We start from the raw sequence: 23,332 nt of genomic DNA, 5'->3' as shown, positions 1-23,332 counted from the left end.
TGAGCCATCCGATCCTGTAGTCTACTCTGTGATACAGTCAGATACATTTTGCACAAGGACTTTTTAGCTCTTGGAACAAGACTACGATACTGCTGTAGTAAATGTACATGTGATAACTATGCGCATATCACCTAGCGTGCATGACTGTATCAAAGAGAATCCAAAATGGCGACGTGTATGTGCAAAGCATGACTCTTGTTATCGCGTAAAAATGGCTGCGTTGGCAGAGGTAAGCAAACACTCTTAGTTGGCCGTTAGTTTCAATATTTCTTTAAGACTAAACTTGATATCTTTCCTGTGCTGTTTTAGATTTACCTGTCAGAAGATTTCACCTTCATTCCAGTACGACTTAGCAGCTGCTGTACTGCAGCAGTCGGCAAGTCACGGAACCTTTACTAACGTTACAACTAACAAGTATTCACGCCTGTGCTCACTCGGGCAGACAGTGCAGTCATGTGGGTACGATACGACTAACGTACACGTAGTTCTATCCAGTATCCTCAATAAAACTGTACATGTGTGTGTGTGAGTGTAATGTGAATGGATGCGAGATGATGCTAAATTACTCTATTGCTAGTTTTTGCTGCTTCATTTTGCCTTTAAAGTTTGATGGTGGTGCCTATCATCATTCATTCCATTTCTATTCAGGAATTTCTATAAACATTTGATATGGATTTGAACTAAAAGAATAAGATTCTATGGCTGATTTATGATATCAGATATAAATACAGAATAGAAAGAACCTACAAATGTAGGCTAGGGCTAGAAAGCTAACTAGAGTAAGAACCCCAATTTTTGGCCAGCCTCCAAAATCCAGACACTTTCCACTCATCACAAGCCAGAAAATTCTACTGTCACAACACACGCGTATCACATCGTTTCACATACTGCTCACTGGCACACTCGTTCACCACAGGAAAGTGCCTGAGGTTGAGTCACCTCCAAAAATCCATCTAATATCCCAAATTTTGCCATAAAAAGCGCAGAATCACCACAATTTTTCCAAAGCGTGCGCGAATTAGGTCCCATGTAAAGAATCGGGGTCGCCGAAAAAGTGCTAAAAATTATAAAATTACGCCGTTCTGTTGCAAGATTTTTTGCTTATCGCAAGCTCAGAGTGTGATGGTATCCTCAAAAACACAAAAGAAAAGCAAAATCTCTGTACGTGCCGTTGCAGTGAATAAATGTACAGGGGCTGAATGCAAGTGCAGAGTCCCCAAAATTCGGACACGAACGGGCGCCGCAACGTCCCGATGCAACCTTGCCCCAACAAGGTACACGTACAGTGTATGGCGCGCGTGGATTTTTCAGCGGCCTTGTATGCGTATTGACATTGCGCTCATAATGTCCAAATTTTGGAGAGGCTGTCCGAATTTTGGGGAATTGACAAGGTCATAATATTTGGGGATTCTGTGAAATTTTATGATCTATTTAACAAAATCAATATTGGGAAAAAGTAGGTTGATATATTTAACATACATTATTATAGATATAATTTTGTAGAGTATTATTTGAGTTGAACAAATATTGCAAAAAAGCTTAAGTGTCCGAAAATTGGGGCTTTTACTCTACATGTAGACAGGTTCTAGATGTTGATAATATTAGAGAATCTAGAGTAAAACCACCAGTTTTCGGACACCTGAGATTTTCTGCAATATTTGTTCAACTCTAACAGTAGTCATACAAAACTTGGTCTATATCTACAACAATGTAGAAAATGTTAGAACTTATCTGAATATTTCAAACTATTATCCCAATGTTGATTTTGTTAAATACATCATAAAATTTCACACACACACACACACACACACACACACACACAAATTATCACCTTGATAATCCAGAATCCGTCCGGCCTCTGTAGAATCTGGACACACGCTACAAGCATGTATGTGCGTTCGATGTCAATATGCGTGTATTGTACAAAGCTAGGCTGCTGAAAAATGCGCCGCGCCATACCTTTTTGGTGTAGGCGCAAGATTGCATCGGGGACATTGCGGTGCCCATTGGTGTCCGAATCGCGAATGCTGGCGAGTCGGCACCTGCATTCAACCCCTGTACATGTACATGTACTCGTACAAATGTACAGTGTAGTCACTGCATCGGCATGTACGGAGATTTTGTTTTTCTTTTGTGTTTTTGAGGATACCATCACACTCTGACCTTGCGATAAGCAAAAAATCTTGCAACAGAATGGCGTATTTCTCAATTTTTAGCGCTTTTTCGTCAACCCTATTCTTAAAGCGGGACTTGTATTTTGCGCGCTGTTGGGAAAGTGTGAACGACTGCAAGTATGTGAAATGGGGTCTAGGGCAATTACCCCTTGGGCAGTTACCCTGGACCCTTCCCCTGGCCCTAATCCAATCCTAATCCTAATCCTGAACCTAATCTTAACCCTAACCCAAACTCCTAACCCTAATCTATACTCTGACTTTACCACTAACCAGTATTTAGCCGGGGGTAATTGCCCTCTGGGGGTAATTGCCCGGATACGGTGAAATGATGTCATATATGCGTGTGTTGTGACAATAGAATTTGCTGGTTTGTGATAAGTAATATACAATGTACAGTAAGTGTCCGGATTCTGGAGGCCTGCTGAAAACCGCAGGCTTTACTCTTGTTTGTTTCTCTCTCATTTAAAATTTTGTTTTATAGGTTTCTACATTCCTGTCGCTGTACACAAGTGTTGCGACGGGGCTGTACTAGTCAAGATCCAAAATATCACCCTATTCCAGACTGACAACATGTTTTTGAATTTATTACATCATGTTTGTTTTTCAGACCTATGTATTTGCTATCTTGATCAATTTAGCTTGGTATTTTCTTAAATCAATATGGACATACAAGTGTAGACCCCATACACAATTTACAACTCACTGAAAACGAAGATTTAGATATGTTATACGCACTGAATTCCTATGTCTCCGCACAGTGTAGATCATATTTCTTCACTCTGTTGTTGGCCCTGTCGCTCAGTTTTCAGTTGAAAAGATTGCTTCAGTTGCGTTGGAAGGATTGGTTTGAAAAGTGACATCAAACATGGGACATTAATGTATACTTGTTCTGTATATTTTTGTTGTTACATGTATTTTTTTTTTGTTTATCTAACAATGGACAGTTGCAAAAAACTCTTCCTGCTGTCTGAAAGTGCCTACATTGTAGTCCTTGATGAACAATCATTGTGTCAGTCATGTGTGGGTGTAGAGTTAACAAATAGAGAAGACACTTTGATAGTGTGAAACTGTAATAGCATAGATGCAAATAAGTGCTACACAAGAGAAGCCATTAATTTGGCAGAAAGATAAGGGGATATCTCACATCTGGAGATGAAAAGACCAGAAAGATCACATTACGACCATTTCAGGTCTGCTGAGAAATCTAAAACATGAAATTCTTAATCATTTACTGTTAAACCAAACAGTACAGCAAGTGCAGGGAAATACCACAGAGATCTGATCAGGTCATTCTAATGGCAAGGAGCAGGAAAGATAAGATTTTGGATCAATTACAGACTTTCATGCACATGTACAGTTAGATTTAGGGCCATGGGCCTGTTGCATAAATGTTGAGATCAAACACTTATGTTTACAAGTCTTTTTAGCATACTCAATTCTAATTGACTGAGCCCTTATGACTTATGTTTGATTGCATTTTTTTCCCCCAAGGCAACAGGGCCCTGGTGTGATAAAGAGCCTAAAAGACTGAAATTCTGGATCTTGTAATGTCATTGTCAATGTGATTTACATTTTGTAGATATCCATAGAATGCTGTACAATGTAGGACTGAGATGATTGCTATTCTATACTGTACCATGTGCATTTGCTGATTGTGGGCAACACACTTGAGTGATGAGATTACAGTATGGACACTTGCTATAAATGCTGAACTTGCTTTTTTAAGTATTGTTGATGTTTCCGTAGACAGTGTATCCATTTTGGAAAACATGACAGAAATGGGCTTACATGTACTGCACAGCTCATGGCTCATTGTCATGGATACTGTTACATTTATGTCACCCAAATCTGTATGAAGTTTGGTATGCATGTGCAAACATGATAGATACAAAGAACATGGAAGAAGTCCAAGTAATACAATTGTGTTTATTCTCTTTTAGAAAAATTGTGATATGAATTAATGTAACATGAAAGTAAAAGTACAGGAAACAGCTGTTATCAAAAGAACTTGACTTTGCTGGCAACCTTTACCCTGAGATGACTGTGCGACATGTACTTTTACAATGCTTAATCTGTGTGGATATTTTTCCAACAGGACTTGACATTTGGGGACTTCAGTGAGCTGGAGTATGCAGAGTACCATGCCCTGTTTAGGACTCCTCCCAAAGCTCATCTGTGGAGGTAAATTCGTAGGGTTGATGCTAATGTCATGGTTCAGTTGCTTGTTTACTTGTTTATTTTTTGTGTGTTGTATTGCAATGTTTACTTTAGTTTTTGTTTCGCTGGTTTTGCTTTGTTCTGTTTGTTTTGCTATTTTTTATTTATTTTTATTTTTTTTTTTTTTTGCTTTTCAGTCATACAGATGTCTGTCAATTAAAGATATGTGACAATGGCAGTAGAGGGTACACTTTAATAGGTCACTTAGGATTCATTCGATATTTTCACATGGTCAGGGACATTTTCAAGACTCTAAGTGACACAGGTGGATTCACAACATTATCCATGAGGGGCAGGCAGCCAGAATCCCTGGCAAAATTACCCAGTACATTGTGGGTAAAATTTGATAATGTGTACCCACTTGTCTATTGGTCGATGAGTCTTTTTCGTTGTATGATGAAAATTGTTACTACATCTTTCAGAGTCCTGAGGATCAGTCCATATGAATAACTCACCCATCCATTCATGAACACTGTATAGTATTGTTTATTATTGATACGTTGTTTAAAAATGCTGTCATGTAGCAGAGGTAAAATCAGAGTGTCCAATGTGGAAGTGCACACCGGAGGACCGAAGAAGTACTTTTGATGGTGATGTCTTTGCTGGTGGTTATAATGAATATTGCCGTTGAAAGGAAGTAATAATTCTAGTGAGCAGTAATTATATTACATACCTTTGCCATAGATTTTCCATATTGAAGTAATCCATTTTCAATTAACCCACTGAGGACGAGTCCCGAATGTACTCGGGCAGGTGTCTATGGGAAATGCGTGCTGTAGCAAAATCAAACCGTCCTCAACCAGTTAAAAGGGAAACTGTATAAACTTGCAGGTTGTCTAAAAGATTTGAATAATGATGTAATATCTTTCTTTCTTGTTTCTCTCTCTATCTCTGTTCCTCTGATAAAAACACAATTAGTTTCCCTGGGATGACAAAAGCTGTGTGAGGAGCTTGCTCCAGCTGGTAAGTACAGTTTAAGATGAAATATGAGGCATTGTATAACTGCCTGGTCTTATACAGTTATATGTATCTCGAAGCAAATATTCTTGTAGGTGTGTTACCCATTCAAGGGTGTCATAACGCGTGTGTACACCTTGTCAAAAGATGTTATTATTACCCTAAGTTCTAATTCCTAAAAGTAGGTATATAGTACACTGTATCTCCCTCTTCATTCATGTGATACATACATGTAATAGCATTACCAAATGTTGGTTTGACTCTAGACAGGTTCTTTTTCAATTTTAAGCATATTTAAAGGAGAATTGTTTTTATTTTTATATTTCTTTTTTCAGCTGCTGGTTTGAAATTTGATTTCACTAATATCCCTTTCATGATACGTGGGTAATCACACTGGAGATTCAATGGGGAACCCTAGGGGAACACCTGAGAGAAATTCCTTTCATGCTAGCAAATGAGCTCTTGCTTGAATTTCCTTCACCCACTCTCCAGCAGTGCAAGTACATGTTATGGCGTATGCGCAAAACAGCCCATAATGACGTTGGCATGCTGACCTAAAGTTACTTTTTTACCCGCGAGTTTACCCACGATGCCTTTCATGCTGCAATATCACCTGAAAATTCATAGGAACATCCCTGACTTTACCAGGGACGGTTGGAGGATAAGATTTTTAAAAACAAAAGTCACATGGCATTTCACCCCAGAGTTTACCCACTGTGCTTTTCATGCTACAGCGTCACCCGGGAGTTCCCAAGAAATCTTGGGTGAAATTTGTTGAGCATGAACGGCTTATAAGGGGAGTTAAAATGACACTCCATGAATCACTTTAGCTTTGCTTGTATAGCAGTGGCCAATGTAGTTCACATGTTAGCTTTATTCTACCTCAAGAAGTACTAGTATGTCATTTCAAACAGATGGTTTGATTTCTTGTTGCCCCACATGAAACCAGTTAACTATTAGTATCAGCCCAAAGTAAAAGCATGCAATTGAAAAATGCATCAACTTGCAAGATATTTTCAGTTTGGCTGTAATAATATCTACTGGTACCTTTGCTGTCAAAAACAAATACTAAGTATCAACCATACATGTACATGTACACTTGTATGATGTATCATATAAAAGGAAGATGCAGAGAACATCTTTCAGATATGTCCAAAATTTTGAATGCATTGATAAGATGACTGTTAAATGACGCTTTGTTTCCAGATGCGGCAGCCACTTGCAGCGGGGAGAAACCTTCCGTCGACCAGGCCAGCTTCCCATCCCAACCATCTGAGCAGAGTGACCTGCATGGCCCTCCCCAGGGCACTGGAGGGCAGGGGGCCCCAGCGCTCACCGGGAGAGATGGCTCACCATCATATCACATCTTGCCAAACAATTCTGCAGGCCTTTCTGGGAGTGTGAGAGAGGAGATGTACCAGAACCAGTGGGGCAGCAAGCCTGCAATCAGTGCTATGGAATTGAAGGGTGCTGTACATATGGATATGCCGAACCAGAGTGAGTGCATAGCTCCCGGGAGCGAGTTGCCAGGTGACGAGGGGACCAAGAAGCGTCGCAACAAGAAGCGCCGCGACCCAGATCACTACAGGCGGTACTACAACAGCATTGAGTCGGAAACCAGCGTTAGTAATGAAAACAGTACCGAGAATGGTACTGCGGGAATAGAACCCAACAACCACTATGCCAGCAGTGAGAATTACGCCCCCCAGAATGTGCCTGCTTCCAAACCTGACGGCAACCAGACTCAGAACACAGCCCCTCTGGGCAGTGAATATCATGCAGATGAAAAGAGCACTGAAAGAACTAGTGTGTGTGAGCAGTACTCGACTGCAGATCCAAACAATGTAGCAATGCCACAGACAAATAATGTTGGTGTAGATCAGCCATGGTCCGAATCAGTATATGTCGAGGCTGGTCCACCTTACGATGTGACAAAGCAAATGGATGGTGTAGAGATTGTGGGAGAGGGCAACTCAGTGAATATCAATAATGAACCTGTGATCATTGACGTGCAGCCAGAGGCAAAAGACACAATTCAGTCCAATACACAGATAGTTCCTGATGTCAACGCTTCGCAGGGTGAGAGCACCACCCCCACCCCCACCCCCACCCCTTCAGAGGGAGAGCCAGCTAAGGCAGAAGCTCCCGAGGCGGCCCAGACGGCCCCGGCAGCTCCAGCTGCGCGCCCTGCAATCAAGTCCTGGGCCAGCCTCTTCAAGGGAGGGTCGGAGACTGGCCCCTCTGCCGGTTCAATCAACCATCCTCCAGTAGCCATTAGTGTAACCACAGAGTCCTCAAGCAGTGACGGCATGAACGATGAGCAGGCTGTGTCTCTGGTCTCCGCTGACAAAGACCCATATGCAAAGAAGCTTGGGGGTATGCCTTCTTCAATACTTTCATATTCAGTCTATCAATTTTGACCTTTCATTGAAAGGGGGTGCAAACAGAAGTTAAAGTGATCAAATCTACTTTATAGATCTGTTGAACGTTTACTAGATTCCAGTAGAGAGGACTTTTGATTGCTTTAGATTTAGGTTTATGAAGTACTGTGTTTTCTTGCATCTTATTGTGGAGTGCTTTCTTTATGAAACATTGCATGCCACAAGACAAAGCTGGTCTGTGTATGTTCTTGCCATATACGTTACTCTCAGGTAAATCTAAAATGAAAATACTTTCCCCTTTTCGTGATTGTGACATTCTCATTACGTGATGTGCTTTGACATTTCAAAAGTCAAGATGATGAATCGAGTCTAACTTGTCATGTTGGAAAGTGATAGAGTCCTGTGCTATAAGAGTATGTACAGTATGTGTAGTATGTACGAGGAATGTGTTGTATTTTTCTTTCTTCCAATCTAATTTGGAGTGATTCTGGTAAGATCCCACCCCTTTTGTGATTGCTTCAAATTAATATTCTCTTGTGTCAAGCTCAACTTGAGCATCTACATCTGTAATTTATGTAAGATATTCAAAATGAAAACTTCTCATACAATACAAATATACCTTTGTATCGAGATACAGTTAAACTCGCATAAGTCGATCTTCTCGGGACTGAGCAAAACACATCGACTTAGGCGATTTTTGACTTGTGCGTAAGTCGAAAAAAATCGACTTAAGAACAGTTACACCACACACTATGTATAAATGTACATGTATGTTGTCTACACTGGAGCCGAGAGCTGGAGAGGTGGTGTGCCGCCGCAGCAAGGGTCGCCCGGCAGGGCCGCAGCTAACTTTGCATGGACAGTGTATTAGTATTGGCACAGGTCCGATTACTTTACACCCTTGTTAAACCTTGGGGAAGTGAATATGAACGATATTTGAGCAGTGATTGATTCCAGTTTACCATACCGTGGCTTGAAATGCGTGTAGAGGTGTAATTCTGATTTACCCGTGCCCGTAACTTTCCCCCTATTTTCCGCTTTGAAAACTCAGCAGCTTCATCCATCCACTGCACAGCGCAGACTGCAAACATACACAGACTATACACAGCCCAGTCGCTGTACGCACAACTATTACACAGCCCAGTCGCTGTACGTACGTAGCGCTAGCGCGACAGGGATGGACCAGCGGACCTCCAAACACGAAGAGAGTTCAACAATCGCATGCGATCACTTTGAATTTTGCTACTTTAGATCATTTTTTTGTCACCTGTCTGGTCGGGCTAGTTCTTATGTAAACAAAAACTGGCGTCTCATGATTTTGACAGTGATTTATTGCACAATAAAATCTTATTCGACTTAGGCACAGTGAATTTAATGGTTTTTCCGTGAAAGTGTTCTTGGAATTTCATCGACTTAGGCGAGTATTCGACTTACAAAATTCGACTTGTGAGTGAATTAATACATGTAAGTCAATGGGGAAAAATCAGGACTTTTTAAAATCATCGACTTGCGCGATTATTCGACATATGCGATGTCGACTTATGCGAGTTTAACTGTACTATGGAAATATTATTAACCTGTTAAAACTTACCATTCACTTCAACACGCATATTTTGTTCGTGTGGAGGGGACTGTACATTTTGTATGTTGCCTAGTGACAGTGACATACTGAAAGAGTGTATCTTCTCTGTCTTCTCCCTTAGAAAAAAACAAACTATATATTTCAGATGATTGTTTATACCTATTAAGTTAATTTGTTTACGTTTGGCTAAGAAAAGAATCTTATAGGTAGTGTTCCATTGTGTTGTATAGTCAGTGGGAGACAAAGTCCCTATTCACCTGTGCTTAAAGACATTAACACCATCTTATCTTACCTGATTGCAGAACACTTAAGCCATGTATCATCCTCCCATCATCCAATGAACCTTCAGCCACGGGGTCTCATCAACACAGCTAACTGGTGCTACATCAACAGTGTATCCTTTCCCCCCATCAAGCACTTCAGATTTTTTGTTTTTTTTAAACAGCTATGTTATTTATTATTATCATCTTCTTGCATTACAGTCATTTGTAGATGCATCTTGCTGAGAATACATTTTCTGTATTTTCTGTTTTGAACTCTAAATTGGATGTTTTATATGTATAGCAATGCATTATTTGTGCCCTATGTATTTATGATTTAAAGGGGCATAGTCTCGGTAGTGTAGAGGGCGCTGCCGATCACCGTTAGCATTGATACGAAGATTACCGAAGTTGAGCTGTCATCAAGAGTAAAGTGCGTAGCTGTTGCTAAGTAACGTTGCCTTCGTTGTCTTCTCTGCGCATCGCGCAGTCTGTAGTAATGCCAGGGTGCGTGCATACAGCTGTATGTGCTTGTTATTATGACATCACAAAAGAAGTTTGCTAAAGCTGTCATCCCCCTCAGCCTAATCATGAGCCGAACTGTGATCCGACCACTGACTACAGTGAATCAGACTTCTTCGGACTCGGGGAAAGTGGGCCAAAGCGTAAGCGCTAAAGAGGAGTCCATAGCGGAGGTCTCTATAGGAAACTTGCGCCGTGCGCCCGCGTACGCATTTGACTAAAACACGGGGACCATGCACCTTTAATGTCAGAGTGAGCATTTCATAAAATGAGGCCTTGTTATATGTAGAGCTACAGACTGTACTGTATGTAAATAGCACATTCCATGGTACCGTAAGCATCTTTCATGTTGTGACAGACATATTGATGTGAGGTATGAGACGTATTCATGAAGACTAGTATTGTCTCACAGAAAAGAGTCATCAATTTATTGTCAGATTCTTTTACTGAGATGCCATGTAAGTGCTGTTCTACAGTCTTGTATTAAGCATAAATGTACATGTATTTATCTGTGTGTATACTTTTATTTGCACATCGTTACTAGATTTGTGGTCTTGTTCGCTAAATGTTACAAGGAGCAGAGCTCAAATGTAGTAAATTTTAGATGCAGGGGATAGGAGTTGTTCATGAACTGTGCATGTCCAAGGGAGAGTGACCAGTGAACAGACCCTGAGTTGTCCTTGACCTGTTTGACCAATAGATTCTTCAGGCACTGCTGTCCTGTCCACCTTTCTATCATCTCATGAGGAATTTGCCCCTCAACAACAAGGTCCGGAACACAAGCTCCACCCCTATGTTGGATGCCATGTGAGTCTTTGTACTTGAAACCCCAGAATTGATTTCGTGGCTCAATTTTGTATGTTGTTTTACATGTGTGACATTTTGGGTCTTGTCCAAGGGAGATGGAAAACATGAACAAGACTCAAAATAGTCTGACAACATTTTTAATCCGACTGTATTTTATATGCAGACCTCTTCTCATTTTTGTCGAGCCCACCGGATGTGTGGGGAGACTAAGGGATCGCCTGCGGCGTCTGTCCGTCCGTCATCCGTCCGTCGTCCGTCCGTAAGGCTACAAAAACTTGAATAACTCTCTACTGAGGACTTCAATTTCAATCAAACTTGGAGGGAAGAGTGGTTATACAGAGTTTCTACACATTTTACCAAACATGAAGGTCAACTCAAGGTCAAAGGTCACAGGCAGAGGTCAATGAACTTTAGGGCCCAATGTTAAGTTTTTACAGCGCGTTTCGATTATGGCTCCCTGTGTCCGTTTGTGACCAAACTTGGATGGTAGATGTCCCTTGGGGAGTTGAAGGTCACCACAAGGTCAAAGGACACAGACAGGGGTCAACGAACTTTTAGGGCCCAAAGTTTTACGGCACATTTCGATTATGGCTCATAACGTTTGATCCCTATGTCCATTTGTGACCAAACTTGGATGGTAGATGTCCCTTGGGGAGTTGAAGGTCATCACAAGGTCAAAGGTCACAGACAGGGGTCGACAAACTTTTAGGGCCCAATGTTAAGTTTTTACGGCGCGTTTCGATTATGGCTCGTAACTTTTGATCTCTGTCCGTTTGTGACCAAACTTGGATGGTTGATGTCCCTTGGGGAGTTGAAGGTCACCACAAGGTCAAAGGTCATAGGCGGGTCAATGAACTTCTGGGAGTTAGAAAAACATTAATTTTTTCTACGCGAATGGGCGAGACACAATTTGGCACTTGCCTTGTGGAATGTGATTACTCGATTGCCGGAGACCTGTAATTGAGTAGAAAAATGTATGAATGATGTCAGTGTTGGAGTGTTTCGAGGCACAGGGGAAAAGATCAAGTAAACAAGTCATAAGATTGACTGGATATTTGTCAAAAAATAAAGCATGCAATTTAGTACACTATATATGATGAAACATTTTAATATTTGAATTTTATTTCCTTAGGATTATTGCAAATGCTATCCAAGTGCATGTCACATGTGTTTCTGAAATGAATTCAACGTTAAATTGAATGAAACATGATGAACATGCACTGTTGGTACATTGTATGTGCCAATTTGTAGCATACAATTATTCATGATATGGAATTGAAAGATGGGAAATAAAACATTATGCCTCCTCTAAACCTGATGTTTCACCAGGTACCAGTTCTTGAAGGAGTTCCTGGAGATGAAGGGGCCAGCAAAACGTGCCACCGCCGACATCCGTCCCGGCATGCCATTCGAGCCGACCATCATCTATCAGATGCTGTCCGTAGCCCAAACCTCGCTTGCAGTCAAGGTCTGTTACTTTCTTACCTTTGCTTATTCTGCCTCCTTTCTGCTTGCAGATGGGAGTGAAAAATTGGCATTTACTCTGGAGTGGATGTCAAGACAGGAGTAAAGTTAGATGCCTTCATTTGTTACGCGACCCAAACTGTTGGTTGAAGGAACATCTTATTGAGTGATGTGTAATTGAGCCTGAAATGCCACAGTTTGCATGGGTCCACTGAAGCAACCACAATTATTTGTTAACTACTCTCTATTCATTATAGTCGATTTGGGGATGGTGAAGAATTGCACATTTATGAGCAGTTGTAGACAACGGACACACAATGGCACAGTGTTTCTATGTGTGTGATTTGTCAGTCAAGTAGCGGAAAGACATACTGCTAAGAAATGTTACACTGTCAACAACTGCAACAGATGAGCCAGAAAATAACAGCAGCCATATGCTGGCAACCAGCAAGATGTTTTGTTTAGATGAATGCTTTAAATCATGTATTTATATATATTCTTGTTCTGTTTCTGTGCCTTCCTGTGTGAGCAGCAAGGTAGACAGGAAGATGCAGAGGAGTTTCTCTCCTGTCTGCTGAACGGTCTCCATGACGAGATGACATCCCTCATTCAGCTGGCCAACGGAGAGGACCCACAGCAGCAGGAGGGTGAGTACTACCCTGATGATGACAGTTGTAGTTGTTGGTGGTAGTAGTAGTAGTAGTAGTAGTAGTAGAAGTAGTAGTAGTAGTGGTAGTACTTGTAGTAGTAGTAGTTGTAGTAGTAGTAGTAGTAGTAGTAGTAGTAGTAGTAGTAGTAGTAATAGTAGTAGTAGTAGTAGTAGTAGTAGTAGTAGTAGTAGTAATCATAGTAGTAGTAGTAGTAGTAGTAGTAGTAGTAGTAGTGTAGTAGTAGTAATAGTAGTAGTAGTAGTATTAGTAGTAGTAGTAGTAGTAGTAGTAATCATAGTAGTAGTAGTAGTAGTAGTAGTAGTAGTAATCATAGTAGTAGTAGTAGTAGTAGTGGTGGTGGTAGTAGTAGTAGTAGTAGTAATAGTAGTGGTGGTAGTGGTGTCAGTGTTTGTGGTTTTGGTGGTGGTGGTAATTGTAGTCATAGTAGTAGAAGTGTTAGTAATATTTTTTTTGGTTGTAATAGAAGTAGTAGTAGTGGTACATTGTAGCAGTAGTCATAGTAATATTGATAGTAGTGATACTAGTAGTAGTGGTAGTAGTACGTGTAGCTGCTGCAGTAATAGTAGTAGTAGTAGTAGTAGTAGTAGTATGGCAGTAGTAGAAGTATCAAAGCAATATGTGACTGCAGTATCAATCTTTTACTGTAGATGATATCTTTGCTGAGACATGGTGCGTTGAGTAATGGATTTGGTATAATTTGCATCCCCTTTTTCCCGACATCCAGAAAACCAGAATGGACCCACCGTTGCCATAGGTAACGGTGATGTTGGCAATGAGAACCCGGAGGATGGGAGTGATGACAATGATGAATGGGAGCAGGTTGGACCCCGCAACAAAACCAGCATCACAAGAAGGGTGAGACATTGCATTTTTTTGACCATGTTTGTTGCCTTGCATGTCTTGTGATTTTGTTTTATTTCTCTTTTTTAAATGTTTTTGTTTGTGAAAAGAGAATGGAGATATTTTTTCAAAGAACATTTAGGCAAATGTATTCAAATCGTTTCAACCAAAGATATTAAAACCATTCATCAATAAAAGACACTGTGGAGTTGACTTTCAGTTTATATGTAATGAGATCAGTGCGAACAGACCACCTATCTTAACAATTTGCCCTTTTTTGGGAATAGTCTCTATGAATGGAACTGATGACTGTCCTTTACAATGACACTGGACCATTTGCCTTTCCTCAGAAATGATTGCTATTTAATACTGTGCCATGTGCTGTCTTGGCTGGGACCATGCTCGTTATAAGATTTTAGGTGTCATATGAAATAGTTGTTAATGGTCTTCATTTGTGCAGTTGAGTAAGGTTTTGCATTTGATAAAAGATGAAAAGCCCTAGATTCGACTTGTATTGAACGGCTCATTTTTCACCTCATGTGAAATCTTGTACAACTCCACTTGTGACCATTCACTATTTGTACACGCACTCATCCTTGTCTACCCACCTCACTCTTGCTGCCCTCTGCCCAGGCCCAGTTTTCTCAGTCACCCCTCTCCCACATCTTTGGGGGCATCATGAGGTCGGCTCTACACCAGCACGGCTCCAAGGAGTCTGCCACCCTACAACCATTCTTCTCTCCTTTTTATCATTACATTACATAATGATGATTGTTAAAATATGTGACAATGTTATTGTCATATCGTGTTGTAAATAAAAGTATGTGTATTATATAATGTGTTATGGTTGTAATTAAATTACTGTAATTTATTAATCTTTCTTTTTGGACAGTTGATTGCAGTGTTTTTTTTGCTTTGTAGTGGTATTGTTATTAGTGCGTAGAGTCATTAATTTGAAAAGGTGTCAAATAACTAATTGGTCATTTTTGGTAGGTGTTATTAATTACAGTATATGCTGTATGCTTTGTGAGAATAATACTTCACGAATTGAAATTTGCAAGGTATTTTTTTTTGTGTGGCTTACTGTGCAGTTGAGAACCACATTGATAGAATAAGAAAGAAGTATTTTCCCTTTTCAACAGAAAAAAAGAGATTTCAAGCCATGGATATGATATGAATAAAAAATCTCGATAGGGGGAGGCAAGATTTTTGTGAAATAGAATTTGTGTATATATCAGTTGACTTACTAAATTTGTACAAATTAAACACAGCAAAATATGCCTTGTATGTGCAGTATTCTGTTGATCACTATTAAACTGATCTTAACCCTAATCAGGCTGAGCCTTTTATTGGGCATAGTAGTCTTTCTATTAATTGCATTGTAATCTACCTCATTGTGTCATAATTGTTTTGTTTTTTTCATATAATTAATAGATCTTATCTATTTCTCTCTCCTGTAGTCACAAGATATCTGGACAGTGCAACATGCTCTGGACATGCTGGGAAACAAGGAATCCGTCCATGGTTTCATGTCTAACAAAACAAAGAAAGAGGTAAGACTTGTCAGAGATAAAGAATGTCTCCCCTCCCCCACTAGAAATGTCTAGATGATGCCTTCTGTCATTAAAAGTGTCATAAAATTTTTCTCATACTATAAAGACTTGTGTGATCCTCCCCCTCCCTCTGCCAATATCATGACATTTTGTAGAGTATTGTAGTTTCCAAATCATCTTCTTTAAACATATTTTATGGTGAGGAAATAGCTGTTCTGTCCACAAAACTTCTGGATTTACTGCACAGCAAAATCAACTGGGAAGACACTGTGATCATACTCAATACCAACAGCGATGAAAAAGAAATAACACCTATGATAAGGGACATTTTTTAATACAGGTGGGTTACACCAATACAACGTTTGTTTACTTATTTTCTTTTTGCCTAAGCTAGTTCCTGCAAGCACTTACCAAGAAATGCAAGTGCTGGATGAAGCTGTAATTGATGTTTGGGTAATTGTCTCCATGGCAACCCCTCCTCTTTCTCCTGTACAGGTGGAGGCATTCCGTCGCATCACTCTGGAGGAGCTGCCACCGGTCCTCATTCTCCATCTCAAGAGGTTCCTGTACGACAAGTCTGGTGGCTGCCAGAAGCTCATGAAGAAGGTGGAATACGGCATGGAACTCGAAATCAGCAAAGGTGTGGACTTGCGTTCTCCAGTATTTGTCTTTGTCATGCTCTGTTCTTTGGTGTTTATGCACCAGTGGGGCTGTCTCGTATATTTCTTTCTCTTCCTCTCTCTATCTTTCTTCCTATCTGTCTTTCGTTCTGTCCTATTTTATTGAATGACTTTTTCCCTTTCCTTTATCCATTCATCTGTGTATTTTTGTGTCTATGTATCTATCTTCGATCATTTATCTGTCTATTATCTCCCTTTGTGTTTGAATATTTATCTCCATGCAATTTTAATGTATTAATCATTGTACTCATAGGGGTATGTGTATGTACCTGTATTTCATTGATCTTCAAATCTATTTATCAGTTTGTCAATATCTTTATCTCTCCCTTCTTTTTTGTCTTTTTTTCCCACTGTTTTACAAGTTTAACTTGTATATGAATTTCAGAGTTTATCAGGTACAATGCATTCACCGATTACAGCTATGTCACAGTGGTCACCAACTTGGCATGGAAACACTTCTGGCCAGAGAACATTTGTTATTTTATGCAGTTCAGTTTTTTTAGGGATGTTTAAAGTAACATATTCCATGTTCAATTCTAAGGTCCAAATACATATCTGTAAACTGCAATGGGAACATACTGTCAAGACCAGTGAAGCTCATATTTGGTTGGGGTTGTCATTTAATATTCCTGACAGGTTGATAAAAGATCAATTGCTGCTTGTGTCTTCAAGAACAATACAAAGTGCTAAGACAACAGATGAGTATATGATGCACTGTGGAGCTGTGTAGATTGAGATCAAGTTATAGTATTCAGAGTAGGGAGTTGGGTTATGAAAGAAAACAAAGAATAAACTTGAACCCATTGAAGACTAGACCTGAGTACTGTAAAACATGATATATTCGCGGCATGAATTTTTCGCGAATACGAGCCGACGGCCTTTTTTGCAGCACGAAATTTTCGCGAACAGCCACTGGCATTCAGTGCATATAGTTTAGACAAGAACTGTCGTGTGCATTTTGATTTCACGAATCTCGGCGCTCACGAAATTCGCGAAATTAAAATGCACGCGAAAATTCCTCATTTTACAGTATACTCGGGCAGCTGTCTATGGGAAATGCGTGTTATAGCAAAATCAGTACATCTGTCAACAGCTTAATGTAAATTATGGCATGAAGCATGCAATCATGTATACAGAGTGATATATTAACAGATGAGAAGGAAACTTAATTTCCGAGTTGAAGGAAAAGTTGTGTTATCAGTGTGTGTCCGTTCACAAGCGTGCTTATCCAAATTCTTTATTCCTATGTCTCCTTGACAGATTTGATATCACCGAATGCCAAGTCCCGCATCACCTTCAACCAGAGAGTCTACAAGCTGTTTGCAGGTCAGTAACTAGGGCCCGTTTTGCCGACCTATCAAATGCCCAACGGTCGGTAAGTGTGCAAAGTCTGTGCGAATGATGGCACTTTTTGACTTGAATGCATTTATGGAATGAATGGATCACTACAGAATAATGTTGGTTTCTATATAATGACCTATTTAAAAACAACTAAGAAGTATTTCAATCACAAAACTTACTGTAACAAACATTTGTTACATGCTTCTACAAACAAAATTATCTTGTTCTGATATTCATTTGTAGTAGGAGTTACTTGCAATGTTTGAAATGAATCTGTGCATTTTAAGTGGACATCTGCAGGAAAGAGGCTGTCTTCCGCAGTTGATTTAACATATACTTTTATATTTCAGGGAATAATTTTCCTGGTATCGCATCACAATTTGGTATGCATTTTTTGTGTGACTGCTATACAACATTTCTTGTGTGTAGCAGTTTGGGTTTTTTTTACATCGGACTGTACAGAACTTTATTAAAAGTGTTTTCCCATTGATCGAAACTGCTTATCAAATTTGAGAAGTAAAATTATTCCCCGTATTTACTTGTTTGTTTACCTGTTTTCTCCTCAGTTGTGTATCATACTGGAAAGGAAGCCTCTGGAGGTCACTACATTACTGACCTCTACCACGTGGGAACCAGCGGCTGGCTGCGATGCGATGACAGCATCATCAAATCCATCAAGCCTGTACAGGTCACCAAGCCACAGTCCACGTATATCCCCTACCTCCTCTTCTATCGCCGCCGAGACCTGCTGACGAAGCCCACAGCGGCGCGAGAGTGAGCCGTCCCTTGGCTGCGTAGAGAGCGATGCCATACAAATTTTTTTGAGCAAACTGCAGCTCCGCACATCTCTTTAGCCAGCCATATCAGTCTGGTTATGCAGATCATCGTTGACTGAACATAACATTTCAAATGTCGGACAAAAAGGTGATGCTGTGTTAAGTGGATTGGACACGACTTGTACTAGCATCTTCTTGGATTTTTTCCTGTGATTTTTCGAGACGGCGACTGCACCTTGACAGATTTGAAGACGTATTGAGCAAACCGTTCGTGAAGCATCAGGATTTATTGTGATATTGAGGTACGATGTATATCATATTGAAGACTTGCACACTGCTCTCTTCATCCAGTCTTTCTCTCACCGTTCGTACCCCCCTGCAGCGAGGAGTGGCGGAGGGGGATGTTTCAGAAGGCGATACATAGCTCTGTGGTGGTGGAAATCTTTCGCAATTTGATTGACAACTTTTGATGTGACAGTGGCTTTGTTTGCTTCTAGTGTTTGCTCCTTTACCTGCAATGCGGAGGCCACGTTGTGTGTGGACACCAGACATTGTTGCCAATTCAGGCAGAAAAACTGTGTTTCAAGCATCAGCAAAATACTGTCATTTCCAGATAAGTTTCCGTTCCTTTGTTAAATTGATCTGCATAGCAATAAAATTTTGTATGTAAATGAGTAAAAAAAGGAGAAAAAAAAAGGAGATAGAATACGCTTCAAGTGTTTGGCAGGTTCACTTCATTTTCTTGGGAACCTTTAACCCTTTTTTGATTAAGAGCCTTTTGTTTGTGGGATCACAGACTTACTGATGGACTGGTTTTTACCCTAGCTTGTCTACACTTGCAACTGCTACATGATTACCCAAATTGGAATATTCCTTGTGTGAGTGAGTGGCCGCGGTAGAATATCTGTACTGAAGCACAGCAAACTCTTGATTTATATGGAGCGTCGTTACCCTTTGAATGACAGATTGTAGTCCTTTTGCATCATTATTTCAAGTGCCGCATAATCATCCTTCCTGGACAACTAACACTTGTATGGGTGAGAAATGAAACCTTGTCAAGTGCATCTTGGAAGCGCACATTTTGCATGTTTGTATTGTATCTGGAGCTACATGTACACCAGAGGTGAAGCACCGTACCCATGGGACATTTTTGCGATTGGAAAGTAAGGAAACACATGGCAGCACAAAAATCTCAAGCTTTTACCTCATGTACCAAGAGTGCACAAAGGCTGATTGGGATTGTGTGCAGAGGAAGTAGCCAACTGAACGCTATCAAAGCTTTAACTCAACTCTGGGTAGCAGACTTATTTCATGCAGACTCTGTTAAATATCTGCCCATTCAGTCATATTTTCCTTCTGCTGTGCTAGCTTTCCCATAGATAACCCATTGGGAAGATGATCATTTAAGCTTACCAAAGCCAAAGGTTTGAGGTACATATAACTGTTGGGCTCACTCATTTTCTAGCATTTGTTAAGTGTGTCGTGCTGTATGCCGTTTGGTCTGTTTTGAAGCACAGAATTAGACTTCATTCAAACCTGGTGGCCCATTTCACAAAGAGGCTTGCAAAGTATTGTATTTGACATGATTACAGTTACCATGGCAACAGCTTCAGTACCCACAAGTCCAACTGATTGGTAGTTTTGCAAGATAGATTTTAATTACAAGTATTACAGGTATCTGCATGAAATAGGCTCCTAAGCCCTCTTTCGTAGAGACATTTGCAATTTAAATTGTATGTTGCTGTATTTGCAAGCACTACAGCACTAGGAAGAATTACCTACTGTATCAATCAGCCATATGCATTGATGTTGTCACCATGGCAACTGGAGTTATTGCCATTTACAATAATTCCTTTTGTCATCTTTACTACATATTCCCGGTCTCATGTTTGTTGTGTTTTATTTTTATTTTTATTTGAAAGTTCAGCTGTGGACGCTGGGATGTTTCATAAGATGCCTGCTTGTGAGTGGTTACTGGAATTCAACTCTACCAGTGTACCGCAAGTGATACATACTGTTTAGTGAAAAGATGCACATGATGGGATAGTCCTGAAATGTACTTAACGCAGTGAATACTGATGCATTATATTCTCCTGTTTTAGTTTCTATCGTCATTCGCGAGTAAAAGAAATGAGCAGCCTAAATACGTAGAAGTGAAAATGAAATGCTTGGAACGAGCTTTACTGCGTGGTCTCCAGGAATCTGTCCCATTAGGAACAACTCAATTGTGCCATTTGTATCATAATGTGTACAGTAAGTGATAAGTACAACTTTATTCAATTGATCAAGCTATTGAAAGCAGAAGCAGAAAATTGTACAGTAATTTTCCTTTCGCTGACAAAAAAAAAGTGTTACAAACTGCCTTTGTCCTGTGTTTGTTCTTGTTCATGTTTTGCTTTTTGTGTCAATCAAGCAGTTATATTGGCTTTGATTCTTTTGATTTGTAAGAACAAGGATATCTCGGGGCTTTTTTTATTACATTCTGTGATGCCAAAAATTGATACTTTTAGAAGTTTGTATCATGATTGTAGTAACTGTGGCATTGTAGTGTATGCATTCAAACTTAGCTATGATCAGCTGTAGATATGCTTCAAGTATTTAGCACCAGGCGACTGAATGTCATTGTACTGTAGGCTAATTCACCCTTCATGATGCCAAACATATAAGATTGCTCTTCATATTCGTTAATTACATCAAACATTTTCTCTTTTTTTTTTTTTTTTTCAAGTAACACTAGTTTTAAGTTTGGACTGTAACTTTCAGAGCATTTCTGCTCTGTTATACAAGGAGAGAGAAGTTATGTAATGAAGTGTTATAATCCTTGTCACACTGTCAAGACTGATTCAAACGAGATTAAAAGAAACAGGAATGCGGTATGTACAGATTAGTGAACTATCGTTGAAGGTATGTTCGATTGACCCATTTGTCGGCAACAGTAACTAGACATCTTTCCATTGCAATGCGATCTATACTAAAAGTATAATTGTAAGGAAGAATGAGAGGTATAGGATAGCTCCCTTGAAGGGTTAGATAGAAAATTGAATTGCAATTTGTATGATTATTGTAGTGTACATAGTGTAAAATTATATATACTAGATATTGGTTTTCTTTTCTCTCTCTCTCTCTACAAAAGCCATTTATTAGTACAAGAAAGGGCATGTGACTGAGGTACGTTGAAACTATTTGAGGTCACCATGCAAAAGCAATGAATAACTTGGTCTGATGGTAAAAGACAAGTAACATTGTGTGCTGATGTGCAAATTGTGCGGAGAACATCACTGTAGATAGCGTGACGAATAGTGTTGCTTTATTTTGTCGCTTCGTTTCTTTGCCCTGTGTGAAAATGGCTGGATTACGATTTGGATTAAGCCAAGTGTTGTTATTCATGCAGTGTTGATGTTTTATTTTATTTATCATTATCTTCTTCTTTTTTCTATTCAAAAGAGCATGTTCATGTGGATGCTGTTCTTGTGATACATTATGTAGGTGCAAATTGGTGCAATGCAGTGACTATAAGGTGTACAGTAACTGGCTAATGCTGTACAAAAGTGTGTGTGAACATCGCAGAGTTGGGATAATGGCGAAATCAGCAGATGCTTGAACAGAAAAAGAATCGATACGAGCTTCTATCATTGTAGTATAGAGATAGAATTATGTGATTCTTTGTGTTTTAGGCTATCCTGTCTAAAGTGAATAGTCGTTAAAACATGGTTCAGGTCACTATGGTGAAAAATAATTAGATTGTTTATCATAACAGTGCATTTTGAAATCAAATGAGGCATATCATTTGTATTTATCTAAAATATCCGATACGTGGTATACACTGTACCTATAAATGAAAATATAAATTTTATTTTGCATTTTTGCTTCTTTTTTTTTTTATTTGGGAGATAGGATACGTGAAAGTAATTGACACTTTGCTACGCATTTGTAAGACCACCTATCGTAACAGAGTACCAAAGTGATGATGTCACAGTCTTTTGTTATGGCTTGGTGCTGGTTCCACACTAAATGCCCTTACACATGGCTTTGGGCAGTGGGTTGGAATCAGGTATGAACATGGTTAGCAGCACTATTATTCACAGATATCCAGGCCAGATGAGGTTGTTTAGAACCGGTTTCCATGGCAGTGAATGGCTATGATGTCACACTTTGTTACTTAAGCTCACAGGCTTTGATCTGATATTAAACTCTAGGAGCAAAATGGTGTTTGGAATAGAGGGAAAATCCAAGGAAGGGCAAGACTAAATGCATCTCACGAGTATTTTAGAGCTCAGCTGTGCCTACACACGAATCCCACAGACTTGATTTTGTAAATAATTTGTTTCACAACAAAAAGTATCACGGAATGTATTTGTATGCACATTGACTGTAAAATTTGGTGCAGTGTGTAAAGATATATTTGTTTTCCTTGTCCTTTTTTTTTTCCTCTGCAGATTTCTTAAATTTTTACTCTTTACTCTATGTTCAGTTTATGGAAAGCAGGCAAGGGACGATGAATTATTTGTGCACATGTTGTACTAAGATTCCTCCATGCCCGATAACGCTAAGATTTCAGACATGAACTCTGTAAATGGTCTGCTCATCTTGGTATTATTCAAAATGTTGAGATCCAGAATGATTAATCGTGTGTGTATAGATCCTAAAAGAAGAATCATTATAGAACATTTATCATTCATATATATATTTTTCCCATTTTTTTTTTTCTGTAGCTAAGTAGATTATTGTGCATAACTTGAATAAAATGCAAAGGATGTGTGTAGTTGATGTCTTTTTCTTTGTTTTGATGTAGCATCTTTCACAACATCATAATGCTCAAAGCACTTTATTAAAGCGTATTACATGGAAGAATTGTAACTGGTCTGCCATGATTTGCAGGTGTTTCCAACAGGCCCCTGGGTAGTGGGCTTGTACTGAGGTGAATCCATGATGTTGAAATTTGCTCGCACAGTTAGTCATGTAGAAGAAATATGCTGTCCCTCTAACTGTCGCATGAGCAAGATGCGACAGATGATTATTTCAATTTATGATAGTATTCCTTCAGGAAGGAGAAACAAATTATGCTTTGAGCTCTTGATGAGGTTTGACAACATCTATGTCATTGAGA

General features: G+C 39.6%; 1 protein-coding gene across 1 annotated transcript; it reads left to right on the top strand.

Moving 5' to 3' along the window:
- The first annotated feature begins 211 nt into the window (after nt 1–211).
- Nucleotides 212–21,335, top strand: LOC139712572 (ubiquitin carboxyl-terminal hydrolase 10-A-like). The gene is made up of 14 exons (XM_071624380.1): nt 212–229; nt 4,270–4,355; nt 5,841–5,848; nt 6,555–7,724; nt 9,614–9,705; nt 10,794–10,900; nt 12,230–12,368; nt 12,897–13,011; nt 13,760–13,890; nt 14,509–14,616; nt 15,336–15,428; nt 15,924–16,068; nt 17,369–17,434; nt 18,016–21,335. The coding sequence occupies exons 1-14, from the start codon at nt 212–214 to the stop codon at nt 18,225–18,227; spliced, it is 2,490 nt and encodes an 829-aa protein (XP_071480481.1). The 3' UTR covers nt 18,228–21,335.
- Nucleotides 21,336–23,332: the final 1,997 nt, after the last annotated feature.

The sequence above is a fragment of the Diadema antillarum genome, unplaced genomic scaffold (genome assembly GCF_040938485.1).
Source record: "Diadema antillarum isolate AM-2024a unplaced genomic scaffold, OU_Dant_1.0 seq00001823_RagTag, whole genome shotgun sequence".
NCBI classification, from domain to species: Eukaryota; Metazoa; Echinodermata; class Echinoidea; order Diadematoida; family Diadematidae; genus Diadema; species Diadema antillarum.
The sequence above is the reverse complement of the archived record's forward strand: the minus strand, read 5'-3'. Positions and strand labels throughout refer to the sequence as shown.